Genomic DNA, 25,405 nt, shown 5'->3' with positions numbered 1-25,405 from the left:
ACAGCAGACAGACGACAGGGCCTGGTTGCCGCCGCACGACATTGGTTTGTTTTCTGTTTTTTTTTTTTTTTTTTGGCACAAAGTAAGATAGTGTGACAGGGATCAGGCTAACCCCTGGATTGTGCGAAGCTTCACTACACACACACACACACACGTACATACATACACCCCCACCACCCCAACACCTCTAACAGTGCACGCAACAGTACTTCTGTGTGCGTGCGTGTGTGTGTGTCCATTTCTGGCATGTGCATTACGTGGGGCCCTACGGGTCGGCATTGCTACGTGAAATTCTATTGTGTACGTTAATGGTTGCTGTTTGTGTTGGAGAGTTGCGCCCTCTTGCAGAGAGATGTAAGTACATAAGGTCCACTCCAGTGTTTTTCATCTGTGTGCGCGCAGTGGTGATTTCTGGCATGTGCAGTATGTGCCACTACAAAGGGCGTTTGTATTGGGAGTGGCTCTCTGTAGAAAAGAGATGTAGGGACATAAGGTCCACTCCAGTGTGGGGGCGCCAAAAAAAAAAAAAAAAAAAAAAAAAAAGGGGTGGGGGGTGTCTTGCACAAAGTGCCATTCAAGCTAGGACCAACACTGGGTGCGTACATGCATACAGTGCTTCTGTATTCACAGTGCTTCACCTTTTTCACATTTTGTTACAGCCTTTTCCCCCAATATGTAATGGGAGGTGTTCTAAGCTTGTGGTATTTAAAAACAAATAAAATGTTGAAAAAGCAAAGCACTGTAAATACTTTGCACGCGGAAAGTATTTACGCCGCTTCACTTTTTGGATGTGAACAGTTCCTGGATAGGAAACGACATGAGATTAAGCTTGATCAAGCTTGTGGTATCATATTTAAAAACACTGTGAATACTTATGCCCATGGCATTTGTTTAAAAAACAAACAAAACAAAAAACAACAACAAGTGAAGCGCTGTGAATACTTTCCAGATGCACTGCCTGGGTGTGCGCGTCTGTGTCTGTGTTGTAAATGTGAGGTAATTCAACTGCTGGTCCTCTCACTCAAACTGTAACAGACCTACAATAGTATAGTTATAAGTAATATACACAAACGTCCTCCCGATAATACACTTTACAATAATAATAATTATTAGAATTTAAAAAAGAAATAAAAGAAAAAGTAAAGCAAGCAGTTTGGCTGCGGGAGAAACACTGCTGGTAACCGTGGAAACGCTTGCACGCGCAGACACTCGCGCGCACGCACACGAGTCAAAATGTACATTCAGGACAAAACGGCGGCTTGTCGTAATTAGTTCAATAGCCTGTGAGTAAGCTACACATTCATAGGATGGACACGAGCGTCAATCATACCAATCGAGAATGATAAAAAAAAAATAAAAATTAAAGCCATAAAATATATCTTATACAGAGATATGATGGGGGGGGGGGTATATTGCACAAAACAGGGGTATTCAGGGCCCGAACTAGTCCACAATGAGGGCCGTTAAAAGACAATGGGGGTACTTTCGGGTGGTTGGGGGGTGTTTGTCCATGCGTCACAAGCTTGCGGACGACAGCGACACAATACAGTCACGCGACACAGGCTAATATATGGATTTATATATACAGTATACAGGCGGTCCATTGCGAGGAAGAAGCCGTGTGTGGGCATATGTGTGTGTGCATATATATATATATATATATATATATATATATATATACACATATATATACATATACAGTGCATCTGACAAGTATTCAAAGCACTTATTTTTTTTCCACTGTTACGTTATAGCCTCATTCTTAAGTTCTTCGAGATATGAGCCATCGCTGGGTCGATTTATTTTTTTGGGGGGGGGGGGGGGGGGGGGGTCTTGAATTGCAAGCACGTTGTTTTTTTTTAGCTCCAAGCACTAGACGGTGACTCGACAACGAGCAGCAGTTTTGCAGATTGTAAGCAATTCTTCAAAAAAGAGGCTTCAAGCTGTTAGTTGCCACTCCCAGTTGAAGTTGAAATTAAACCACATTAACTTTGTCTTACGAAAGTCCGCTAATGTAAAACAGCGTAGACGGGCTAACGAAAATAGCATTGGCGATTTACAGTTAAAAAAATCTGCGAATAATAGACGCTCCCTTATAATTACCATTAAAAAAATATTTCTTAAAAGGTGGATCTGGTTATAAAAAGGAAAAAGTGAAAAAGCAGGGGTTTCTGTGAACTGCAGGAGAAAGGAAATGCAAACCCGCAAATATGCGGGTCTCCACCGTAGAAACCATTAAGCGGCTTATATTTGAACACAAACGGTAGCAACACAATACTCAAATGCATATATTCTTTATCCTCGGCAAAAAAATGACTCCTATAATTTCAGTTTAGTTGCGACGGTCTTGCGTCTCATCATATCTGTGTAATATGTCTGTATTATACTGCCCCCTGGTGGTCACAGCGCACACCAGAAGGCGCAGCACAATGCCCATTGAACTATCAGGAGGTGCAAACTATTCACTTCTATTTAATTATTCCCATATGTTTTGATAAAATAAAATTCTTGTCACGTGCTGGTTTTTCTTATTAAAAACAAATGACAAAAAAAAGTTTTCTGGGGCGCCGGAACTGAATAAAGGCATATCCATTCTTTTTAAGAGGGACAAAGGAATAAACTCAAGGCACCGAAAGTGAAGCTTTTGAAATACTTTCCGGATGCACTCACAAGCACTTCACTTTTGGAATAACATTTCTTGGATGGAGAACAATCCAAACTGACCAAAGATGTGCCAAGCTTGTGACATCATATTGAAAATCTTTTTCTTACATTGTCAGTAGAGAATTTCACTTAGTTTGGAACAAGGCTGTAACATAAAATGTGGAAGAAGTCAAGCACTGTCAATACTTTCCGCATGCACCGTATGCGTGTAAAAGTGTTTTAAAGCGAGTGTGCATATTCATCGTAAAATCCAGGCAACAACATTAAGAACGACGACGACAACGCGTGTAAAGTAAGAATAGCGTCAAAAAGTAAAGGAGTGCGAGCGTGTATGTGTTTATGTGTATGTGTGTTAGGTGTGCGTCTCCTCGGGGGCGCAGTAGGAGAAGTCCTTGAACTCCTCCTGGTTGATCTGCCGGATGATGGTCTCGTCGGTGGGCGTGAGCACGGGGTCCTCCTTGGTGAAGTCCTGGTCGAAGTTGTTCACGTCGCGTTTGGTTTTCTGAGGACGGCACGCGCATATATTAGGGTCAGGTTTCACAACCTTTATTGTGAGACAAATTAACACGGGACGCCGCCAGACCAAAATGTCACAAAAAGGGGAAATACAGCTCAATTATGGGCCTTCTGCCATCGGGTGGAAGAACATTGAAGCGTTCTGCCCGTCTCTCGATGTTACCCCGTAGCAAACTTGAGATAAAAATGAAAATAATCATTTTAAAATGTTTTGGGGAAAAAAAACAACAACATGAAATCTAAAAAGGAAAATAGAACAGCTTTGTCCGCACAACGCGCACACGGATTCAAGATGAAAATAACTTTTAAAAACATTTAAAGAGAATGAAAGCTGTCGAAAAGTACATTAAATACATCATTTTTGAAATGTAAAAAAATATTGTAATGAAATTACAAAATGAAAAAAAATGAAAGCATTTTACTCAATTTAAGAAAATACAAAAAGAAACATTGAAAATACGAAAGAAGAAAAATGAAAATTTGCTGTTTTGTTCTATACACAGAGCACGCACACAAACACACCCACACTTTAGCTGTAACTAAACCCAACATGAGAGCGCCACCATCTGAGCACTGCCCCCCATTACATCTCACTGAATGCTTCCTGAGCAGGTCCTCATTTCAATAGCAATTCTCCTTCATCTGATTTCTTGCTACGTTAACACGCCTCGCGCGCAAATGTCGTCGTGGTGTGGGTGCTGCTTACAATGCGTGGCTTGAAGGGGGGTCGCACTTTCCTCTGTTCCAGCAGCAGCCAGTCGATCTCCCGGAAGAAGGGGTGCGTTTTGATGGCTTCCTCGCAGCCTTGGCTCGCCACGCAGCCCAGACGCTTGGCCGGGTTCTTGGTCATGAACTAAACACACACACACACGCGCATTTCAACCACTCGGCTATTTCTTCTGCACTGAAATCCCCTCAATAACGGCACCGTCAAACCAAAATGGCTGACTACCTGTGCGTTTCACAGCATAGCTTCTTCGGAGATTTTCGCACGTCCGATCGTGACGAACACGCGTGCTGGATTTCGAGTCTATTGGACGCACTCGTGCCAGATTGCAAATATTTTCTAACACCCCGAAGTGCATTTCATGTTTATGGCGAATCATCCAACTTTCAAGTCAATCAAGCTACAGCCACATGCTACGATGAAAACTTTCTCTCTTTTTTTAAATGTTTTAAATCAAGTGTCGCTTATCTCGAGTATAGCCCAGTTCAAATTTGGTAGTGACCAGTCTGTTCCGTTACGACCACTGAAATCCCTGAAAAACGCCACCCGGTCAGTAGAGGGTGCCGGGGTGCCGCCCCTCCACTGGCAGTGGTCAACACATTACTTTCCCTGAAGACAAAAAATAAATACATACAAATACAGCATATATAATAAAGAAGGATATTTTCAAATTTCTAATTTAAGATGAACATGTCTGTTGCCTGGTTTTGCGACACAAAGCCGCTCTGGGCCACAAACATCTCCATCCATTGACTCTCCAAATTGTTTGTATTTTTATTTTGAACCTTTCTTTAGCCAGGAAAAAAAATCTGATTGAGATGAAAAATACCTTTTACAAGAGTGTTCTGGCAAATAAAATTGTAAAGTTTGACATGTGCAGCAGCTCCTCCTCAAAGTAACATCACGTCACATCCTCCTCCTCCGTCGACGTCTACGGATGTCTACACACCGGATGTCGATGATCTGCCTCTGTGCGCGGATTCTGTGAATTCCCGAGGACGACTTTGTTGGTTCACACATTTGAAGCGCCTCTTTACATCGCTTTCGTCCGCCAAATGGCGGGGACAGAACGCGCCGGCAGTAATCGGCGTGAAGAGGCGTCTAATGAAGCGGGTCAGCCGGGGGCCGCCGGTTTCCCGTCGCTAAAAGCACGCGTCGCTTTTGTCCCGCCGTCCGTTAAGTACAGCAACAGCAATTTACGGCTCTATGATCACATTGTTAGCGTTGGGAACCTCTGACTGACTTTTTTTTTTTGGTTTTGTTTTGTGAAGCCTAACACCTCGTCGTGAAACGGCGTCAAGTACACTTTCTGAGGCTTTTCAAATTTGCCGAAATGTGAATGAAACATTTGTGCAAGTGTGGAACTAGCGTCAACGGCGAATTTGTCAATGAAAAGGCAATAACGGACACAGCATTAGGTACACCTGTAGACTCAAACGCTGTAGTGTCGGGCAGATCGATACAATTATTGAGACTGTTAAATCAATGGCAACGGCCAACCTTTCCAGTCAACATGGATATTTGACTTCTAAAGCCGTCAATGGCAGTGAATGTTTTAAATCATAATAATTCAAAAATCGATTCAATGATTTTGAAAAAATACAAAAATGTGAACTTTCACAAAGAAATTAAAATAAAAAATATTCTTTTTAAAAAATTTTTTTTAAAACAAACCAAAAAAAAGAAACAAACATCAAAATACAAGATTTTAAAATATAATGTGAAACAAACAGGCCACCCCAATCAAAATTTCAGTATTTTACGTATTTTCAAACCCCAATGAACAAGAATGTACGTGTCGTGCCACGTCGGGTGAGCGCGTACCGCTCGCAGGATGGACACGGCCTCCTTGCTGAGCCACACGGGGTAGAGAACGTCGTCGTGGAGGATGGACTCGAACAGGTCGTCCTCGTTGTCGGCCTCGAACGGCGGCTGGCCCGCCATCATCTCGTACATCAGCACCCCCAGCGCCCACCAGTCCACCGAGGCGCCGTACTCCAGCTCCTGCAGGATCTGACGGCAACCGCAGAAAAAGCCACCTTTCAGCCAAAACGGCCGCCTACCTGTGCGTGTCTCAGCATAAATTCTTCTTTGATTTTTTTGCGCGTCTTCTTACGATGAGCACGTTTGCCGGATTTCGCACTGGCGGCGGATGCCAATATTGCCGAAGTTTGAGGGCGGATCATCAAACCTGGCGGCGAGGATGGCGCTCACCTCGGGGGCGATGTAGTCGGGCGTGCCGCAGAAGGTGGTGGTGGTCACGCCGTTCACGATGCCCTCTTTGCACATGCCGAAGTCGGCCAGCTTGCAGTGGCCCTCGGCGTCCAGCAGGATGTTGTCCAGCTTCAGGTCCCTGCGGGAATGGAGAGGTTTTATTCAAACACATTGCACGCATGACATGTATAGAAACTACTGTACGTGTGTTTTGTAGTTTCTGCTCCTTTAAGAGGTGGGAGCCGGTGGGGTGGCGCGTGACGCAAAACCTCCACGATACAGCAGGGATTACCGCAATAGACGTTCCACCGGCTAAAAAAATCTGTAATTGGGGGTGCGGTACACGGTACCTGTAGATGACGCCGTTGCGGTGCAGGAACATGAGCGCCGACGTGACCTCGGCGGCGTAGAAGCGCGAGCGCGGCTCGTCGAACTTGCGCGAGCGCTGAATCTGGAACATCAGGTCGCCTCCGTTGACGTACTCCATGACGAAGAACAAGCGGTCCTGGAAACGTGGAAGAAAGAAAAGATTAAAAGGCAAAAAATATTGGTCTGAAAAGTTGAAGACAACTGAACTGCAATCAGGCATCGGTATTAAATTAGTGGAGTTAGTCTCAAGATTGTCTTTCTAAATTACCGGCGTGTCAATTATCTCGAAATCGTCTTTGATGTTTGCGTTTCACTCAAGTGTTTCTAGATTACTCGACAGTTTGTAGATGTAGTGTCTTTGGTGTTCAAACTTTTTTTTTTTTTTTTTTTTTTTGTAGAAAGAAAAGAAACTGGGATCAAGATGAAACTGTTTTGAAGGCAATATCGTCCAGCCCAAATCGGAGGTGCGTCGTACTCGAGTCTGGAAGCAGCAGTAGAGCTGCGTGAGGTAGGGGTGTCGGCGGGCCAGAGCCAGGATGCGCTTCTCCGTCATGGTGCAGTCCACGTCGTCGTCTTGGAGGATGACGTCCTTCTTCAGGACCTTGACGGCGTACACCTCCTCCGTGCCCTTCAGCTCGGCCAGCATCACCTGAAATCAGGCCGCAAACGGTTAAGATCGCCCTTGGCGACCAGAGCAGCCTTTTCTTCGATGTTCGTGTCAATGTCGTGTTTTGAGATTAGTCAGGTGTTTCGATATCAAATGAATTTGACCTTTGTGTTTGATGGTGCGGGTTTTTCGAGAGAAAGTGTCTTTGATGTTCGTTTAAAAAAAAAAAAAAAACGAACCTTGCCGAAGCTGCCTTTGCCGAGAACCTTGATCAAGTTGAAGTCCTTGAGGGTCCTCCTCTGGCTCTGTCCGTTCTCGCGGCCCCCCGACGAGAAGGCGGCGGACAACGAGGTGGCGGAGGTGGCCGAGGAGGACGACGAGGAGGACGACGAGGAGTGCTGGGGTCCCTGCTGGTCCAGCGAAAGTGCGTCCTGCAGGCGATCCAACTCCGCCAAGTCTGTGGCCGCACAAAGCACACATTCGCAGCGCTGGGTCAACTTTTGTTTCATAGTTGCGGTAAAGGAATAAAGAAGAATAGTCTTTTCAAACAGCACTATACCTGATGTATCTATTTTATATATTTTTTTTATTTATCCTATTTACAATAAATCCATTAGTTAATTACATAAATGAGAGAAAAACTACATTTTAACTAACCAATTTTAGGGAAAGAATTGCCGAATTAAAGCAACAAATAAGTGTGTATATTTAATCAGCAATTCGTGCTCTTTTTTATTTTGTTGTATTCACGATTCACTTAATTTAAATCAATGAACTACCTATTTGAAGATATAAAAGCATCTTAAATAGATATTTAAACATTTTGGAAATTGTTATATTTTTTCTTATTCACAGAAAATCAATTAACGGTATTTAATAAAAAAAAAATTTTTTTAAATTAATCCATTTGAACTAAGCAACTTTAGGAAACAAATGGCAATATTAAAGATATTACTCAGTGGGCCGTATTAAAGAACAGCGCGAACCGCGTGTGAAAGCTCTCACTCTTTGTCACCACCAAGTTTTCTTTAACGCCGTCAGCGAGCCGCTTTCGAGAAGAAAACGAGCGAACTTGTTCCGCCTCGGCTCGTGCGGGGCGAAGTGCGAGGGGACGATGACTAACCGCGAGCGGCAAATGGCGGTGGGCGGCGCGTTAGAATTCCTCAGGCTCGCTCTCCGCTGGGCCAGTCGCACTTCCTTTGAAAGTTGTTCACATTGTTACGGCACAGCGAAATCGGTGCAAGTGTTGCTAAGCAATGCGGCGTTTTGGGATAAAGTCTCTTTGATGTTTGTGTCGCGCCAGTGTTTGGAGGCGAAGCCTTTGATGTTTGCCAATGAGAGCCATCTTTGCCGTTTTTCAAGCCAGTGTCTTTGAAGTCACGTCTTGGATGCTCGTCAGTCAAGTGTTTGGAGATGAAGTGTCTTCGATTGAGCTTCTTTGATGTTTGTTTGCGTTCAAGCGTTTCTAGGTGAAGTCTACTTGATGTTTGTGGCAATTAAGGGTTTAGGGATTCCGTGTCTTGGATGTTTGTGTCAATCAGGTGTTACTGATGTTTGCGTCAAGTGTTCTGAGAGTGAAGTGTCTTAGACAATCTGTCTTGGATGTTTCCAGATTAAGTGTCTTAGATAAATGGTCTTTGATGTCCCGTGTTTCTGGACTGGTCAGGTGCATCTAGATTTAGTGTTTTGGATGTTTGATGAAGGTTTCTAGATAGTGTCTTTGATGTTTGTATCAGTCACGTGTTTCTAGATGAAGTTCGAATCAATCGTTTGCTTTTTTTGTAAGAACACACTTGCCACAAGACCGAGCTCCACTTTTTTTTTTTTTTTAAAGATATGTACCCTGCTGGGAGGGCGAGGCGGGGACAGCCGGCTGGCTGAAGCTGTTCTCCGTCTGCGAGAGCTCCGGAGGAGATTGGGGAGGGTCGTGCCCGGGCGTCAACTGCACAAAGAAGCGACGTCGACGTTACGATTCAAAAACATAGCGAACAGATTTGAGCTTTTAGCCCGCAGGCGACGACATTTTAGCTCGCTCGCAAATTTGCCACCGATAATGGCGGTTGAAATGAACGAGAACGTTTTACCTTCCTGCGACGCTGCGCCGTGTTGGAGATCTTGTCTGGCGTGACTCCCAGGTCGGACAGGACCTTGGCGATGCCTCGGGCGTCCACGCCGCAGTTGGGGGCCACGTTTTTCTCGCAGCGCCTGTGCACGTTCATCTTACACACTGCAAATACAGAACATTTTAAAAGTTAATTTGATACAATAATAGCTCAGCCCCTCAGATGTTTGTGTTTAAAAGCGTGTTTACTAAGTTGTGTGTTCAACACGGATTTTAAGTCAAGGTATATATCAATTCATTTTATTTGGCGTAAAAACATTTTTTAAAAATCCATGGCCGAAGGCTGAAGCGTCTACGCCGCGCCTGAACTCACCCTTGCACTGCAGGCCCTGCCTCAAGAGGCCCCACAGCAGGGAGCCGCAGTGGTCGCAGAAGGTGGGCACCTTGTAGTTGTGGATGCTGAACTTGTGCGGCATGTTGACGCTGAACCGCTGCGAACCCACCTGCAGGGGGAGACGGAACGACGCACAGGAAGCGAGAGGAGGTCACGTGGCGGCGTATCCATGCGCTTGTATCGGTAGCACACGTTTGCAGTCCAAATATGCTGCTTTACCTCCTCCGGGGTGTCCTCCTGCTTCTTCATGCCGGCGCACTTGGTGATGATGAGCTCGTGGCAGCGCTTGTGGACGACGCACGTGCACACTGACAGTAAAAGCGACATTTCGCGTTAGCTTGGCCAAGAAAATACTTGGTCAGTCATGGTTTCTGGAACCTTCGTCTATATAGTAATAATTTTGACTATTGGTCCCTAATAGCACACTGTGTCAATCAAGAGATTCTAGAAAAAGTGTATTTGATGTTTTGTCAATAAGGGGTTAAGATAAGTTATGATGATGAAGTCACAGCGGGTTCCCTCGCAAATCACCGTGCAGTGTCTTAGCATCTCGGGTACAGCGACGTTTGCGTCCACTGCGAACCCCGAATGGCCGCCGCCTCCCGCAACGCCACGCAGCTTTTGCGAGGCATTGCGGGATGTGGCGGCCATTTTGGACAAAAAAAATAAAGACACGTGACGCACGGAGGAGATTATGTTTCTGCGTTCGTAAACCGCAAATAGTGTGCAACCAGAGGTAGAAAAAAATAAATAAAATGGTATTATTTATTTATTTTTATTTTCTTAAATGATTCATAAACCAAAACATTCATAAGGTGATGTTTCACTATTTATGGACTTTGGCCTGAGGAAAGCACTCACCTTGACACTGGTAGCCTTGCTTGCCCAGGACGCCCCTAAGAGGTCACACAGAGAAGGTCATGTTAGTGTGACGTCAAGAAAATACACAACATGATGTGTGTGTGTGTGTGTGTGTGTGTGTACCAGATAAAGTCTCTGCAGTGCGAGCAGTACGTGGGCTGCCGCAGGTAGGTGGCCATGAACTTGTGCCCGTTGACTTGATGGACGCGCCGGCGCACCGCGCCCTGGCGCCGCCGCGGGCCGATCCTTTCCCGGAAGACGCGCTCTTCATTGTCGTTGGCTCCCGAGGCTGCGCGGAGAAAAAGGGAGCACAAACAACAACACAAGTCAGGCGGGGGGGGGGAAACAAAAACAAAACAACAAAAAAAGATAAAAGTGGGACTCGTTCGCTTGAGACGGTAGTGGGCCGTCACGCGCAGGGCCTTCATGTCAGTAATGCTGGTCGAAGTCATTTAAACACAATTAGCACGAGGACTGTTTCTTTAAGCTCAGGGTGTCCAAAGTCTGCCCAGGGGCCATTTGGGGCCCGCTGCACACTTTTTATCGGCCCGCCACATATTTTAATAAAAACATTTAGACACAGCCAACACCAAAGGGTGATGAGAAAAAGTTAAAATATTAAAAGATCTGAAATATTTTTAAAACTAAATAAACTTCAATAATAAAAAAATGATTTTTTTGGGGGGGTGAATTTTTATTTTAAGTTGAATGTTACCAGATATCACATTTTCTCTCTCTCGCTCTCTCTCTCTCTCTCTCTATTTAGATATATCACACACATAATCCGAATAATGTTTCTGTTTGTGTGGAGATTTAGACTTTTTTTCTATTTGGTCCTCAGTGGCAAAAGTTTGAACTTCCTTGCTTCAACCAATCAGATTCAAATTCATCCTGACACGGCCCGCTAACTGTGACAAGCGAAACAAACGAAAAACATCACTTGCCACCTGCACACATTAAAACATTCAACAATTAGCATCTCTGGTGAGTATGGTACATTTTTTTTTTTTTTTCAAATATTGTTTTTTTTCTCTTTCCATGTTATGCGTAAAGAAATATTGATTGAATCTTGAACTGCTCCACATGTATGTGACACAGTTACGTGCTGTTGTATTGCGTTTTTGTGCAGTATTGATGGTTTCTATAACTGCGACGTAATAGTGGTGGACTTAAGCGGTGGATGAAGTCCCCACTGAAGGCGCAGGTGCCAAATGCACGGCGCGCCGCTGGCTTGAGATGTTTCATCATTTAAAGGGGGGGGGGGCACCGCTATTTATACCTCGACGTGTGGGCGCTGGCACAAGCGAGGATGGCGTGTTCAAATAAAAACACTCCTCCTCAGGAGCCAGGCGGCCGTTTGGCTTCCCCGGAAGAGACGAGCGCTTTCGGAGGGCGACCTTAAGACGAGAGAACCGCCTCCGCGCGCTCGTCCCACACACGCCGCACGCTTCCCGCCGCCCTACTTTGCCTCCCCCGTGCGGCACCTCGCTCCCGTGTGAGGCGGAGATGTGCTTACTCCTCCCGAGCTCAATTACAGGCGAGATATCCAGACACACACGCACACACACGTACAGTATGTGCGTGTGTGAAAAATCTCTATCACTAAATGATGATCTTAAAGCAGGTCCTCAAATTTGTATCATCCTGATGTCTATTTAACATAATTACCACGTGTACCCCAAAATGCCATGTGAATTAAAACCTCGGCTATTTGTGAGAACAAAAGTTTTTGAGTTTCTATCCACTTGAGTCGATCTAATAATTCAGTAGAAAGACGTCAAACATAATTGAAACTTATCGTATTATATCGTGAATATCCGTGGCCAGTATCGGTTCTGACAGGTCCGCCGCTCAAAAAGGCAATTTTTTTCCCCCCCGCAAAGTAAAGAAAATCAGGCTTCAAAATGATGAGAAATCAAGCCATTGTCTCCGCTCTCAAATCTCAAGACTTGTGGGCAAGTCCGCTGAATGAGCGAAACCACGCCCCCACCCAAAAATGGATTCCACTTCGTCTGGCATTTTTCTTTTGCCTTAACATCCCAACATGTTCGAGCCACGAAAACATCCGCTTAAAGCCTCCGGTGGATAAAATACATTCCACCGGGTCGTAGCTGGGCTTTTCACGCCGCGACGAGGACCGCCAGCTCGCGAGCTAATCGGCCGCAATTCAGTACTATATAGTTCTCTCGGTCTTTGCACGTTTTCAGCAATGACCTACAAACGTGTTTCATGTCTTTCGAAACAAATGTCTGAATTCACATGACGGGGCCTTTCAACCATGGATCCGGTCGAGTTGAGGCCAGATTATATTGTGCAGTGGACAAGCAGCATACACTAAGTGTTAGCCTTGTGCAGGTGTATCCATGTAGTGTGTGTGCGTGCGTGTGTGTGTGTGTGTGTTTTTTTTCTGGTGAGACGGTGGAGACAGCTAAACAAGCTAAACAGGCCATCAGTGGGATCACTTTTGTTTTACATAATACATCATCCATCTGTCCAGAACACACACACACACACACACACACACATTAGTGAAGACAAAAAAGGTTGATGAGGCTTAACAACAGCAGAGAGCGATCGTCGTGGCGACAGACGTCCTCTGGAGCCGCTGTATGCTTTGACGCGCGCACGCACGCACGCATGCACGCACATGCGCGGATCCACGAGTGAGCAGGCGTAACGCCGTAATCATTTCGGATTAAAGAAAAATACTTGGGACTAGCCTGGCTACATATGAATTGCACACTGGATTATTATTATAGTTATTGTCAACAATATTATTATTATTATTGGGGAAATTCAAAAAAAAAAATTCCAGACCGATACCAGTACGAGTATTCACTCTTGGGTAGTCACCGATACCACTAATACTTTTGATACATAAAAATTCAAGGCGAACAAAAAAACCGCTCTCTTTTTTTCTGACGCACATCGCCAATGTGTAAAATTGCCGCGGTGTAGCGCCAACTACTGGCGAGGAGGACTCACAGAATGTCCTATTTTTGATATTGTTTTCCTCCAAGTATCAGTGGCTGGTATCATTAGCCTTCACAAGCACCCGATACCTTGACATCAGACCTGTATCGGCCCGATACCGGTACCCGGTATCGCTAGTCTCCCGTCCCGCCTCATTATTATTATTATTATGATTATGATCCATCCATCAAGTGGACAGAGACGGGAATGAAATCATTGCAGTGAAGAGTAAAGATGGAGGAAGAGGAGGAGCGAAGGATGCAGATGGTCAGATTAGTTCAGATTATTCTCTTCCTGCAAGAAAATGATGAAGACGAGAGTGAGAGGAAGAGGAGATGCTCACACACGCACGCAAACGCACACACAAAGTGCATGCATACACACATCTGCACCCACTCCAGCCAGATGAACTCTGGGTGGAAGTTTAAGAGCGGGCGTGGCAGCGGAACTGCGAGGTCACGGCGCGAGAGTCCAATGGCGCTCGAGACGGCGGCGTCTCTTCAACGCGTGCGCGCGCGTAATCCTTGGCTCGATCTAACCTGCTATTTTAAGAACCTCCTCCCTCTCTGTCCCGTCGCCACGGTGAAGCTCCCGCTTCCTCCTCCTCCTCCTCCTCCCGCCACATCCATACACATGCACACGCTCCCACTGCAAGCTAGCGCGTCTATTTATAGGCGGGGGTGTGCAGGTGCAGGTGCAAACGCCTCTTTTATCAGGACGGAAAAGACGCCCGAGCGCGAGAAAGTTGTGCGTTGCGGAGGCAAACGGTGACGTACTTCGACGTATTCGGTGTAAATCGTATCATTAGGACTCAACATGGAGCCGCCACTCTCGTCTACTTATGTTTTCATGCCGTAACTTAAATTATACATACAGTAGTCTGAGTAATGTATAGCAGTTCATCCATCGTGCGCATATTTATGAAGCGATCTTTTCTTTTGTGTTTTGACACTCTAGAGCGGTGCCTTGACATACGAGTTTAATTCGTTCTTAGAGTGTAACAACATTTTCTTGAATATCAAAGCAGTTTTCACCTTTGAAATGAATGAAACAAACAATTTTTGTTGTTTTTTTTAATGAGAAAAACAAAACTCATTTTTGGTTGAGTTTCTGATTAACTAAAAAATAAAAAAAATTGACTACATTTTTCATTTCGTTCAAAAATACAAGTAATTTTATATATATATATATATTTTTATATATAAAAACTAAACAAATGATTTTTCTAAATGTAAAAAAACTCATCTGATTTTGAAAAATATTCAGAATTGTTTTTGGGGATGCAGGTTTTTCCTTTGAGAAATGTTTTTTTTTTTTTTTTTGAAAGAATTTAAGTTTTTTTCACATTTTGTATTTCCTTGTTTTTAAATATTGAAATATTTTTGTACAGTGGTAACTTTTCTCTTTCTTCCGTGACCAAGCTCGTAACTAAATGTAACTTAATATCAAATTATTTTTTTAAATTGAATTATTATTAAAGAAAAATAGTGGCATATTCTATAAAAATAAAAAAAAGAGAATGTAAGGAAATATAGAAAGAAATATATGCACTCTAGGGCTTCAACTAACGATTATTATTGTGTCGATTGTTTTTTTCGATTAAGCGATGAATCGGATTAAAAATACTTTCTCCCTCAAAAATGTCTGTCCCTTTATCGGAAAACAGGACATTATTTCAAACACAAACTGCTTATGATTCAGTGACTGGTTTGGTCCAGAATATGTCAGAATTCCGTGGATTTGGAAGGTCTCTAAACAATCATTTGATAATCAAAAGGTCGGGATTTGAACCGTGCCGGCATCAAAAATTATTAATTTGTTAATCGATTCGTTGTTGATTAATACACTATAAGTTTTATATAGTGTTATAATTGAACTTAATGTAGTATTTGTGTTGGATGTGTGCCTTGAAGGGGTGTGGTCAAGTGAGTGACATCAGGAGCTGGCTAGTCTGCGCGTGAGCGTTTGGCCGCGAGTTGTGGCCTACAGTTAGTGCGCTTGTGTGTGTGCGTGTGTCTTACCTTCAGTGGAAGATCCAGACAGATCAATGACTACGTACACCTTCCCCTCTGGCTCTAAGTCGATCTGGGCAAAAGAAGAAGAAGAAAAAAAAAAGAAGATTTCAACAAATAAAAATAAATGGATGTTGAGGTCTCTGCAGGGACAGCCAAGGACAGCTCTCTTTTACGGAATTAAGAAGAGGCAGCCCACACAACAGCAGGGCGAAGAACATTTGGATTCGCTTTGGTGAAAATGGATGAATTTCAGGGGGCCTGAACATGACCCCCAACAACAAAACTCCTTCAGTAGCGCCCCCTGGAACATTAGAAAAAAAAAAGAATCCGCCCCCAACACCAGTTTGGGAGCGATCGACGCGAAATTGGCTCGACGTGTCTACCATAACAGGAAGTACCCATGCCTGAAACTAGTCCGTGATCAGTTTGACGATTCGCTATAGAAAAGGCCCTGTGAGGACTTGAGGCAATTGGTTATATCACTTTAAATATATTAGGGCATAGAGGTAAGGGCTGGGTGATATAGCCTAAAATTCATAACACGGTATAAATCACGGCAACGGTATATTATCGCGGAGCATATTTTTTAGCTCGTGCACGACAAGGTAGCTTAGCGCCTAGCATTCCCCGGTAGTTCCAGAGCAGCGGGGGAAGCAGGGAGGCCCGGTGACTGTTCGACGTGGACGCAGCGTTTTTTTGTTTTTTTTTTAATTAGCTGGGACAGTGATGTCATCAACCAGCTTTTTCGTGACTGGTTGCTAGCATCCAAATTAATACAGTAGAAGTATACCCAAGCCCATTTTTCACCTGGTGAAAACCTCACAAAGTCAATATAAAATCCATCAGCAAATATGGAAATCTTTTCATATTCTGCCTACAAAGTGTGTTTCTAAAAACACACCAGATCACGCCAGCGTGGTTACGTGTACGATTACCAGAACAGATTAGGACCACAAACGTTATAAAAGACATCATCCAACCAAATTATTCAAGCCCTTAAAACATCATCCCTTTACAATTACACAGATTAGCGTTGCGGGGTAGCGGGTGCACGAGGAAAGCGAGCGTGAATATAGAAAAAAAAAAAAAAAAAAAAAGGAGGGGGGGGGGCTTTAAATCTTTGGTTAAGCTCCGGGACAGCCGCAGATCCTCTTACGCAAGCGGCCCGCCTCGCGCATCGGCACCGCGTGAAAGACGCGACACGCGGCTGGAAAACAAATACGAGACGGCAAAACAAGTTCACGTACGTACGCATCATAACCCCGCCTACCCCGCCCCCGCCCACTCAGCATGAGATACCAAAAGCATCCCAATTTATAGTCGCAATATAGCAGCATTATTAGCTTTCATTTTTCTATCACATCTGATGAGACGGCGCAGGCGTACCTAATATTACGATTCGGATTCTTGACGTCTATCCGCTACCCTTGACGACCACGCGCTAATCCTCAAACGCAGCCTCTTGCGTAACTCGGCGGGATTTCAACGCGGGGAGATGCGCTTGCCGGCCACTTGGGAACGAGAGGCTGGCGCGATGCCTTCAGGTTCCCGTCGGGGTCGGTGAATCTCGTCACAATGCCAGACGGACGACGGAAAAGTGACTCGCGTCGTCGGCAAACTCGTTTTTGCCACTTGATGGGAATTAACGGAATTAACGCTGAATTTGCAAAAGTGAATGTCGGCTCGGAATAGGGAAACAAAATTAATGAGACCAAAAGAAGATCGGACCCTGTTTGTCGTGTATTCAATTGAATATAGGTTGAAAATGATTTGCAAATCATTATATTCTGTTTTTATTTACGTTTTACACGACATCGCCACTTTATCGGAAACGGGGTTTGTAAATTAACCATAAGAAAAGATGAAAATGACATGGGAAACAAAAACGTTACCTCAACTTGCTGCACAGCTACGTTGGCCCTGCAAAGTCTGAACGTAGCTTCAATTTATTTTGTGCTCTGACAGAGTCCTGGGATTATGAAACGGATCTTTGACGTCATCCGAGAAACAAAACTAAAAAAGAAAACAAAGACACACAAAAAACGCCGCTAACTCGGCTCGCCTGTTTTTCCGCTAAGCAGCCGTGAAGGTGGTCTACGTGAATCTACTGGAGGCCTTTGCTGACGTCATATTCTGCTTCTTTAGTTGAGACGCGCACACACACACACGCACGCACGCACACACACACACACACCTCAGCGCCTAGCTACAAAAGTCGGAGGGGAGGAGAATCTAGTTGGCCTCATTAATCTTGTTAGTCCAATTAGGAAGCACATACAAGCAGGTGCAGACGGATAACTTCACAAACCCCGACGTGCGTGTGTGCGTATGTGAGTGTGCGTACGACTGTGCGTGCGTGTCTGGGTTTTCGCAAATGGACTTGAGAGGGTGGGTTACTATTAAACACGCGTAGAGCTGTTGGAGGAGCCCCTGATGATGCTCACGAGGCCACGCCCCTTAAAGGCACACATCCCACAAACTAATCCGACACTACAGTATGTGCTGTAACTACACCTTATAAAACTTGTTTTTTATGCAATACAGTGCAATATTTCTTTCTTAAAAATGCATAACACAATCAATCGGGACAGATCAACGGGATTTCAATTGGTTTCAATAGAGAAAATGGATTTGGGTTGCAATCTTTGCCATGAAACAAATTCAACTTGGCAGTCAAGATGCCGCTGTACACACGCACGCACACGCGCCATGTGCGGCGCAGACAGGCCAGTCAAAGCGCGCATTGTGGCAATCGTGTGCTAGCGGCCGCTATCGGCCCCCCTCCCTCTCCCACTCGGACGGCGGCCCTCGGCGGAGCGTTTAGTCTCGTTGACAGGCCGCCTCCCACGTCCATCTGTCACGTTTCGCCATGGCCGCGATGACTCGCCCGCTGGTGTGCGCGAGTCCTCTCGGTTTCACCAGCTCGCGTGAGCTGCCTTCAAACGCGCACACAAACACACACACTTGTGCAAAAAACATACACACGCTAATATCCATACACACACTTCAAATGACACGTCCAAAAATCGATGCACAGACATGAAAATGTGACGAGAATACACACACATAAACAAGAATAACTGCACGGACATGAAAATACACACAGGCACACTTAGGAGAATATACCGTTATTTTCGGGGGATATGGACCGACGCCGACGGCGAAAAGCGAAAATCTGCGTATAATTGATGCAAATTATTCAGTAATTGCACTGGGAAAAAAAGTACACTTCAAGTATTTTTTTTCTTTTGAACCCCAAGAAATATTGAATAAACAGGGATAAATGGCCAATAAGCTTTGCTGAGGTTGGTCCCCGCCCCCAAAACAGAAAAAACAAAATGAAAAAAGAAATCTATTAAAAAGAACACACATACAGAATATGTGAAAATGCACACATAAATATGCACGCTCACACATACTATAAACACAAAATACACACAGGTGAGAACACAAACATTAAAACAGACACATACACACATCAAAATACCCGCGCGTACTGTATATTTACACACATATGGAGATCAAATACATACACACACATGAAAATACACAGACACAAATATAAACACGTGAAAATACGCACACATGAGAACACACACTCTCAAACATGAAAATACACACTTGCAATTTCCAATGCTTCCTGAGAATAGAAAGTTCCAAACGTGTGTGTGTGTGTGCATGTTTATTAACAGGGACGCTTTAAGCAACACCTCCAGTCGACCAATTGATTGGACCCTAGGTTGGCTGACTCCTGACTGCGATTCGCTCATGTGATTCCGTCGAAGGCCCGAGGGAGGGCTCGCATACTTTTTTTCCACGCCGCACAAGTGGGAATGTTTACTTGGTGTTTTTAGTAAAAACCAAACAAAACAAAATCAACTGAAAACAAATCATCGTTTGTGTGCTTTTAGCATAAGCGGACTGCGTTGGTCCGTTGTTGCGACTTAGATGAAGATCCGATCCCATTTCATGAGCAAATTCAGCAGGTCAAACCAAAGGGTTTACACACTTTGAGTTGCAACTTACTGTATATGCGCGGGCGACAAGGTGATCGCAGCGTGAGGCAGCATGAGCCTCGTGCATGTTTAATGGAACATCATAGACGGCTAATGATGTAAGAGGAGCTGCACAGTGTGGCTAACCAAGCGGGAGGAAGGGCGAGAGTCGCGCCAGCTCTGATTGGGTGCCAGATAAGCCCCCCTCCCTCCCCACGATCAAGTGACAGAGAACAAAAAGGGTGACCTTAACGCCATTTGTGATACCTTCTGATCCCGACCCGATGCAATGCGAGGCTGACCCGATCTGGCATCAGCACGTGCGTTTGTTTGTGTATCGTCGCTACGGCGACGAAGCATCTCAAGTCCAGTCTGTCCTACTTTGCCAAACACTCGGTGATTGACAGAGGCTCTGGGTCAGGACGAGGGTGAGGGTCGGGTACAGCCATATGCTCTTGAAATAAAAGCTCCAATTATTAATTTTTTCCCCTCAAAAATTCTATTTACGATTTTAATCGATTTTCAATCAAAAAGGAAAGTTGAATCCAACCGTTTGCTGCCACCGACGTATATATTTGTCAACTACACTTCTCACCGCGTAGGCAAGGATGAATGAGGGTGTCGCCCAGCTTGTTTGGGAAATTCAGATTTGATCCCTGTAGATGGCGGCGTTGCATGGCTTTAGATCGTAGCTCAGCAGAGCAGTAGAAGGTTTTTGTAAAATTAGGGGGCGAAATCCGGCTTGTCACATCGATTATGAGGGAGCGAAATGGCAACACGTTGGATGTCGGACAAGTTTAGGCACCTCGCACTCCAACGGAGCGCGCATACGAGGCGGGACCTTAATGGCCGTATTTCAGTCGTCAATCCTGGCAAGTGAGCGAGCGTGTGTCTGTGTGTTCGGGTTAAGGTTGGCGAGACACGGTGATGGAAACAGCGCCGCTTTCAAGTGTCGACATGATGGTATTTAAGAGGAAGAAACTACCGGAACCAATGTCAACGTACACATGAGGTCACCATAATAAAGCGATGTAACACCTGCGCGGTATAGTGAAGCGCTACTTCTGCTTTTACAAGTAAAAGTCCGTGCAGTTTCTTGCCGTGACAGATGGCCGGCCCTGAAAGTAAATGACGTGCGTACAAAACAGGATGAGATGAAACGAGATGGAGAAAAAAGACGACCGGACGAGACGACAGCGCAAGCCAACGCGGAGGCCGTGACAGAATTCCCCATTTTTAGCATAATAAGATGTTCTGGCTTCTTGTTTAGCCGCCTACACACACACGCACGCACGCACACACACACACACACACACACACTTTTGAGTGCTACCGTGGAATCCCGATGAAAGCAAACACACCACAAGATGTGGACGCACGTCGTTGCCAGGGGAAAAACATAATTAAAAAATGAGGAAATCAAAGTACCTGGTTTCAGTATTTCATCTTTTAGTAGCTGGTTTTGAAGCTATAGTACCAGATTTGATGCCTGGTTTTGGTTGCACCTGTTTCAGTACTTGCTTTTGGTAGTACCTGTTTTGGTTCATATGTAGTTTAGTAACTGGCTTTGGTAGTACCTAATTTGGTACCTGGTTTGGCATGACCTGATTTGGGATCTGGTTTTGGTGGGACTGATTTGGTGCTTGGTTTTGGCAGTGCTGCTTTTTGGTAGGAGCCTACCTGATTTAGTACCTGGTTATGGAAGCATCTACTTTGGTCCACTTCAGTGACATCATGGAAAAAAGAGTTTCTGGCTAGTTTAGAATGCAGGTGTTAGCAAAAGTCTCACAAGTGCAATATGTAGTACTCACAGTACGCATCTGCAGTGTAATGTTGATGTCAAACGTTCAAAAAACTGCAATTTTGCATTGGGAAAAAAAAAAACTCCAGGAATAAGATGGAATAACCATCACGAGCGTCTTTGGAGGCCTCCGCATGAAATGCCACCTCCACCTCATCCTCTGTAGGTGAGAGGCTGTCACCAAGGGGACGGCCTTGTCAGCGTCGCCATAGGGACGCTCTTCACAGAGCATCTCAATTGCTGAGGGGAGGGTGAAGGGGAACGGGGGGGGGGGGCAATTAATACGCATCAAAGCCTGGTTAATATTTCACCCGTGCGATGACACCGGCGGCCAGGGGGAGTCGTCTGCTTGGGACGGAAGGGGGGAAAAGAAAAAAAAACGGAATGGAGCTGGAGCGGTGAAGCGTACAATTTGGGAATGTTATTTTATTTGAACTCAAACTTAACTTTGTGACATTTTCTAATTGATTTTTCAAAATACCACTTTTCAACAACAAAAATGTTTTCTACTCGGTGCATAACTATTTGTACAAAATTCTATTTTTTTTTTTTTTTTTAATTGTAAAGACAGGAACGGCACGCAAATGCAGCTCGGCCGCGTCTCTGTCACGTAACGGTTGCGCTGCGAGCTAATCAATAAGAGGGCGATCGATCGACACAGCGATCTATTCGGTCTGACCTCGGCTCGGGCGGCGGAGTGTGCGAGCGCGCGCGTCGCTATTTATACGCTAACGTACGGAGCCAAATGTTACACAAGCAGGACGTCGATAAACCGACGTGCTTAAACATTTTCACTCGCTCATTTCCTTATGAGTCGGGTTGTAAACCAATCAATGTGTTTGTGTGTGTGTTTTTACCACGTTTTTCTTTAATTCAATGGACATCGGGACGCTCCTTCAGGTGTGCGCACCTTGGCCACCTGGAGGCAGTAAAATGCAAACATACTGAAATACACGGAGCTGGTCACAACTCCTCAGTAAGCTGCAGTAATATTAGTCATTCCTTACAGAGGATAAAGAATATATGCCTGTGAGTATTGTTATTTGTCTACATTGTTTGTGTTCATATTATGAATACTACCCCTTAGCAACATCTGTGGGGTTTAGCATTATTCGTTAGCAGTGAGATAAACGAATTTATCTAAAGCAAAGATGGGTGGTTGTTTGAAATAGATGTGTAATTCTTATTTTTTTTTTTTTATCTTTAGTTTGAGGGTCAATAAACAGCTTTTTTGAAGAATTGTCTAGGATCTGCCAAACTGCTGCTTGTTGTGAAGTGAGTTGAATTGCGTTTTTTGCTACCGCAAGATATCGTCCGAACGATTGCTCATTTCGAAAACCTTTTAATTGCTCGCATCTCGAAAAACTCATAAATCGGGTCACTCGTATTTTAAGGCACCATATTGTGTACGCGAGTAAAGTGCGATACGAGCTTAGTCACAGAACAAATAGGACCCGACCGATTCAATCGACCGATATAGCCCTTTTCAAATCGTTAAAAATCGGCCGGTTATTATAATTTTTTTTTTTTCTTTTACACAAAGCCCATTCAAACATGAGACTAAGATATTGACATTCAAACAAAAAATAATAATAATTTTTTGCCAATTTTTCACATAGCGGTAAAGTTGAACAAATACTAAAAGACAAAATATCCATCCATCCATTTCCCGAGCCGCTTCTCCTCACGCTGTTGCGGGCGTGCCGGAGCCTATCCCAGGTGTCATCGGGCAGGAGGCGGGGTACACACCCTGGACTGGTTGCCAGCCAATCGCAGGGCACATACAAACAAACAACCATTCGCACTCACATTCACACCTACGGGCAATTTAGAGTTGTCAATTAACCTAGCCGTGCCGCCCAGACAAAATATAAAACAGTTAAATTACTGGAACAAGTTATTGTATTCATTATACCTTTTTTAAATGAATGGGACGATGAATCGGTTATTGGAATTTTATAGGGCTGGAACTAACAATTGTTTTAATAATCAATTAATCGGTCGATTATGTTGTTTGATTCGTCGATGAATTGGACGAAAACACTATCATATCAGTCGGGCAACCGCTGTATTAAAACGTGGGCATCTTCAGCGCTCAACTCCAGATGGCAAACGCAGCTAATTGAAGCCGGCGTCCCGGCAGAATTCCCCTTTTGTCGGAACGAAGTGAGACGAGATAAAACAAAAGCGCTGGAGAGCGGGGCCGGAGGGGGGCGGGTTTGTCCGGACGAGATCACATGTTGCCGCTGAACACAAACTCTCAGGGCCCCGAACAAACGGACCCTTTATACGCGGCGCCGTACAGATGCGCCGTTCCGACGTCACGGTACCGAGTCAAACCCGATTACATGACCAGAAACCAGAAGTAATGAAAGAGGCCTCGGCGCGGGGGGCCGCGCCGCGAGCGCCTCGCAACCTGGACGCTCGGGAATGAAACTCGCCGTTCCTTGCGGCCTCGGGAGGAATGCGAGGAATTGCGGAGGGAGGACCGGCGCCGTAGACGGGGCGCACGTCTGTACGGTTCGCACGGGCAAGATTTTGATTTTAAAAAACTAGTCGTGCTGACCTGGCATATGGTTTTGGGAGAACCTAGTTGGGCACCTCCATTTTGATTCATACACTACCTGATTTGGAACCTGGTTTTGGTAGTTGTAGTAGTACCTAATCTGACACCTTTTTTGGGAAGTACCAAGTTTAGCACCTAGTTTTGGTAGTTCCCGTTCTGGCACCAGGTTTTGGAAGTACCTAGTTTGAAACCTGGTTTGGTAGTAGTCGATTTGGCACTGGGTTTTGGTATTCCCTTTGGTTCTGGACTATAGTTCGGTTCCTGGTACATAGTCGTACCTGATTTGGCACTGGGTTTTGGTAGCACCAGGTTTGGTATCTGCTTTTCGTCATACCCGGTTCGGCATCTACTTTTGGTACTACGTGGTATTGGTAGTAAAAGATTTGAGAGCATTTTCGTCGTACCAGATACAGTACCAGGTTTTGGTTTTAGCTGAACTACTGTGACAATGCAAGGAGCCGTGACTGAGAAACGCGAAGAACGTTCGGCAAACTCGCTAAGGCCGGAAGGCCGAAGCCGCGTATTCCACGGTCACAAGACCGCGAGAAGCCGCGGTGAAGCCGGCCTACCCAGTCCTCGTAGTGCCTGGTCCCGTTCTGCAGCAGGTCCTCCAGCTGGATGGTGCAGTTGGCCACGAAGTCGTCGTAGCCGATGGGCGCGTCGTGGAAGACGGACAGCTCCAGGCTGCGTCCCTCGCGCACCTCGGCGCAGAACTCCTGGTGCCAGGCGGGGCTGTTGGTCTTGGTGCGCGTGGCCGTCTGGCCCAGGCGGGTCTGGTCCAGGTTAAGCGCCAGGTAGGGGTCCAGCAGAAAGGAGCCGCTCTTGCCCACGGCGTGGCGCAGCGCCCACGGGGTGGGCTTCAGGTCCACCGCCTCGCACACTCGCACCTTCAGGAGGCCGCTGAACACCGGCATGGCTCGGCCTTCCTCCCTCGGACCTTCCGCTTGGGGGTCGCCTGCCTTTCCCGAGCACTTTGCTTGACGTGAGTGTGTAGCCTGGGGGGGGTGGGCGGTGGGGGTCACTCCACGGTGGGGCTACATCCCACAATGACGCCTGGACTCTGCAGACATATCATCACGCTCAGGTCTGACTGACGATGTCGAGGATGAAGACGTCCCACTCCTGCTTTGTTTGTTTATGCTCGTGCACAAGCGGAAACAAGGCAAGCAAGCAAGCAAACAAACAAACAAACAAACAAACAAACCGGGGACGCCGACTGACGGCCTCCCGTGAGTGGGCTTCTTCTTCTTCTTCGTCTTCTTGTTCTTCTTCTTCGCCGCCCCCCGCCCCCCCTGAACACACGCGTCCACGGTGCGCCTCGCTCGGGCTCAGGGCGGGGGAGAGCGGGAGCAGCCGCGCCTAGCCATACGGGATCGGCGCTCCGGTCTCCGGTCTCCGGGCTCCGGTCTGCGGGCTGCGGGCTGTCGCTCCCCCGTCCGCCTCCAAGGATCTTAATCCTCCGCCGCTTAAACGCTCGATCGACGGGGCTCGCTGCCGCAGTCCCAAAGACGGCTCCGAGTCGTCCTCCGCCTCCTCCCCGGTGAGCGTCTTCGCTTCCTCGGCGTTCACGAGTGCATCATTCGCGTTCGCTTCTTCGCCGCCGTGGGATTTTTCGCCGTGCGCGCGCGCCGCCGCCTGCCT

The 25,405-nt window shown here is 45.7% G+C and overlaps 1 protein-coding gene across 2 annotated transcripts; it reads right to left on the bottom strand.

The window, feature by feature from the left end:
* Positions 1-45: 45 nt before the first annotated feature.
* Positions 46-25,405, bottom strand: prkcea (protein kinase C, epsilon a). 2 transcript variants are annotated; one of them, XM_061706431.1, is made up of 15 exons: positions 24,334-25,405; positions 15,409-15,472; positions 10,538-10,703; positions 10,415-10,449; positions 9,773-9,861; positions 9,533-9,662; positions 9,182-9,324; positions 8,940-9,039; positions 7,337-7,554; positions 6,966-7,139; positions 6,472-6,626; positions 6,122-6,260; positions 5,732-5,920; positions 3,887-4,033; positions 46-3,166 (listed from the first exon to the last, which is right to left on the bottom strand). In XM_061706431.1, exons 1-15 carry the CDS (start codon positions 24,676-24,678, stop codon positions 3,017-3,019), a joined length of 2,244 nt encoding a protein of 747 aa, XP_061562415.1. In that variant the 5' UTR covers positions 24,679-25,405; the 3' UTR covers positions 46-3,016. The 2 variants fall into 2 exon arrangements, with proteins under 2 accessions (XP_061562415.1, XP_061562416.1); XM_061706432.1 differs by lacking the exon at positions 24,334-25,405 and adding an exon at positions 22,056-24,295.

The sequence above is a fragment of the Phycodurus eques genome, chromosome 19 (assembly GCF_024500275.1).
Source record: "Phycodurus eques isolate BA_2022a chromosome 19, UOR_Pequ_1.1, whole genome shotgun sequence".
Lineage (NCBI taxonomy): Eukaryota > Metazoa > Chordata > Actinopteri > Syngnathiformes > Syngnathidae > Phycodurus > Phycodurus eques.
Note: the sequence above shows the minus strand (reverse complement) of the source record. Positions and strands in the feature narration are given on the sequence as shown.